This window comes from Quercus lobata, chromosome 1 (genome assembly GCF_001633185.2).
Source record: "Quercus lobata isolate SW786 chromosome 1, ValleyOak3.0 Primary Assembly, whole genome shotgun sequence".
Lineage (NCBI taxonomy): Eukaryota > Viridiplantae > Streptophyta > Magnoliopsida > Fagales > Fagaceae > Quercus > Quercus lobata.
Window position 1 is genome coordinate 19801636 of NC_044904.1, and position 3064 is coordinate 19804699.

General features: G+C 35.2%; 1 protein-coding gene across 2 annotated transcripts; it reads left to right on the top strand.

The window, feature by feature from the left end:
* Positions 1 to 228: 228 nt before the first annotated feature.
* Positions 229 to 2842, top strand: LOC115985503 (aluminum-activated malate transporter 2-like). 2 transcript variants are annotated; one of them, XM_031108467.1, is made up of 6 exons: positions 229 to 553; positions 734 to 874; positions 1157 to 1444; positions 1609 to 1709; positions 1794 to 1937; positions 2345 to 2842. In XM_031108467.1, exons 1-6 carry the CDS (start codon positions 265 to 267, stop codon positions 2822 to 2824), a joined length of 1443 nt encoding a protein of 480 aa, XP_030964327.1. In that variant the 5' UTR covers positions 229 to 264; the 3' UTR covers positions 2825 to 2842. The 2 variants fall into 2 exon arrangements, with proteins under 2 accessions (XP_030964327.1, XP_030964371.1); XM_031108511.1 differs by having other exon boundaries at positions 1627 to 1709.
* Positions 2843 to 3064: the final 222 nt, after the last annotated feature.

Sequence of the window (3064 nt, forward strand, 5' to 3'; positions counted from 1 at the left end):
AATATATATAATTTTATAAAAATTTGGACTTTTAACTATAAAAAATGGGGCCTTTTTTCCCAAGAAAAATTTTGTATTTTAACGGGGCCTTAGGCCTAGGCCTAACTTGCCTAGGCCTTGAGCCGGCCCTGGTCCTCTAGCATATGCTCTCTTTCGATCTTATAAATTAGTGGCTGTAGAGCTCGTCGAAAAGCATCCGAAGCCTTTCATTTTCTCTCCCACCTTGTCATCATTTCATTCAAACTTGTCTGCCATAATTTAGCCATGGAGATAGATAGTCCTGCAAGCCATGAGAAAGCAAGTCTGTTCTCTCGTGTGTGGTGGTGGTTCGAGGCCTTGCCTAAGAGGTTGACAGCCAAGGTGATTGAGACTGCTAGTAACACAAAAAGACTTGCCCAAGATGACACAAGAAGAGTAACTCATTCGATAAAAGTGGGACTTGCACTCTCCTTGGTTTCATTATTCTACTACTATCAACCGCTCTATGACAATTTTGGTGTCTCAGCAATGTGGGCTGTAATGACTGTGGTTGTCGTCTTTGAATTCTCTGTAGGTAAGTTGGTAACAATCATTTCTTTTTGGTAACATCTTTTAACTCGTTAAAAATTACAGATACATACTCAAGTACATCTAGGGGTGAAAACTTTAAATTTTCTTGCTTATACTTCAAGGAAAAGCATAGAATTCTAATAATATGACTTTCTTTGACTATGCTTTGGATCGCACTTTTCAGGAGCCACTCTTGGAAAAGGTTTAAATAGGGCATTGGCAACATTACTAGCGGGTGCTTTAGGACTTGGAGCACACCACTTAGCTAACCTATTTGGACACAAAGGTGAGCCCATTTTACTTGGGCTCTTTGTATTCATACAAGGTAAGCATATTTTATTTACTAAAAAAAGTTGTGTTTATTATACATAAATTGTTATATACAATTTTACACATTTAATTTTTGAATTGAAATGTGACTTGAAGTTATGATTTTGAACTTAAAAAATCATGATTTTAAATTACAATTTATATTTAGAACTGAAATGATTGTATATAACAATTTGTATGCAATAAGTAATTAGCCTTCACCATAACATTGAATCATGAATTATATAATTAAGTCATTAACTATTTTATGCACTTGTCACATATATTGTGTTGGCAGCTGCTACATCAACATTTGTACGGTTTTTCCCAAAAATCAAGGCCAGATATGATTATGGGTTGCTGATATTCATATTGACATTCTCCTTGATATCTGTGTCCGGTTTTCGAGATGCTGAGATATTAGAGTTGGCGCACAAGAGGCTATCAACCATTCTCATAGGTGGCTCAAGCTGTGTGATTATCTCCATTTTGGTTCGCCCTGTTTGGGCGGGTGAAGATCTTCACAATGTCATTGCTCTCAACATGGAAAAGCTAGCCAACTTCTTAGAACATCCATCTGTAATAGGTACAAATACTCCATCGATTTATGCATATAATATATTACATATATGAGTAGAAAAAATACATACATGAGACAAGAAAAAAAAAAGATCACATCACAAACTAACTGTCCTTTTTTATCACTCATTCTATGAGCCTTTTTACTTACACAATCCAACAAATTTATAGAATACTTCAATAAATCAGAGAATGGAGACTCTAATGACGACAAGTCGTTTCTGCAAGGATACAAAAGTGTTCTCAATTCGAAAAGTAATGAAGAATCTTTGGTGGGTAAAAACTAAAAGGTTCTCTCTCTCTCTCTCTGAAAATTATCATGAAGTATTTGATATTCATCTTCTGTGTATTGGCAGGCAAATTTTGCAAGATGGGAACCATGTCATGGCCAGTTCCATTTTCGCCATCCATGGAAACAATACCTTACAATTGGAAACCGAACTCGCGAATGTGCATACCGAATTGATGCGCTCAGTGGCCACCTCAACTCCGATATTCAAGTAATATTAAAACCCATATTTCATATTTGATCATTGTCCAAATACACTGTACTTAAAACCAATATAGGCACCTAATAACTAAAACAAGAAAAGAAAAAGTTTGTCTAGTTGATGACTAGGAATGAGATTTATTTCATCAAAAAGTACTGCCTGTACGGGAAAAAGTAACTATTAGAACATCCATATTGGTAGTACTAAATAACTATATTATTATTTTTAATACCACTAAATATCAAAATGTGCTCTATAGTGGTGGAGCTAAATCTATATTTTTGGGTAAAAAAAAAAAAAAAAACCTATTTTATTTATGTGTTCACGCTAGTTTAAATATTTTATTCAAGCATATGATTAGCCATACATGTATACTTTCCTCACCTTAGTAATAGTATCCTCTGCTACATTTGCAGGCAAAGCCAGAAATTTGCAGTAAAATCCAGGAGGCATGCACAACAATGAGCTTGGAAAGTGGCAAATGCCTAAGAGAATTAGCATGTGGAGTGAGAGCAATGACTCACCCGTCATCGGCAAAACCCCAAATTTCAAAAGCTAAAATTGCAGCCAAGAAACTCAAATTGTTTCTCAAGTCAAGCTTATGGGAACAAGATGCTGACCTCTTAGCAGTGATACCAAGTGTCACTGTGGCTTCACTACTAATTGATATTGTAAACTGCACAGAGAAAATCACTGATTCTGTGCTTGAGCTTGCCTCCTTAGCACATTTTGAGAGTGTAGACCCTACTGTATCCCCAGAAAAATCACAAGTGGGACAAGGTGAATCAGATAAACCGCTCACTGAGATTGCTTGCCCTCAAGTTGTTATAATACTTGATGGGTCAGAAAATGAAAATCCTCCGGGACCCTTGACTAATAGACACATTGAAATGTAAATATTTTACTAACATTTAACGATGATATTATACCTGAACTAGGGTATTGTAAAGTTCGGGTGTAAAACTTAGTTAAATTCTTCTACAATCAAGCTGAAAAGAACTAATAAATTGTTCAAATTTACCCTAGCTATGATAATTTGATAGTAGCAATAATATTTAGAAATTTATTACTTTCCCATGATATCTTACTTTGTTTCTTTACTGTAAATGTTTTTTTACGAGGAACAACTGTAAATT

Coding starts and splice junctions, on each gene's coding strand:
- LOC115985503 (XM_031108467.1), top strand. CDS start 265: ATGGAGATAGATAGTCCTGCAAGCCATGAGAAAGCAAGTCTGTTCTCT. Junction 554..733: donor CGTCTTTGAATTCTCTGTAG/GTAAGTTGGTAA, acceptor CGCACTTTTCAG/GAGCCACTCTTGGAAAAGGT. Junction 875..1,156: donor GCTCTTTGTATTCATACAAG/GTAAGCATATTT, acceptor TTGTGTTGGCAG/CTGCTACATCAACATTTGTA.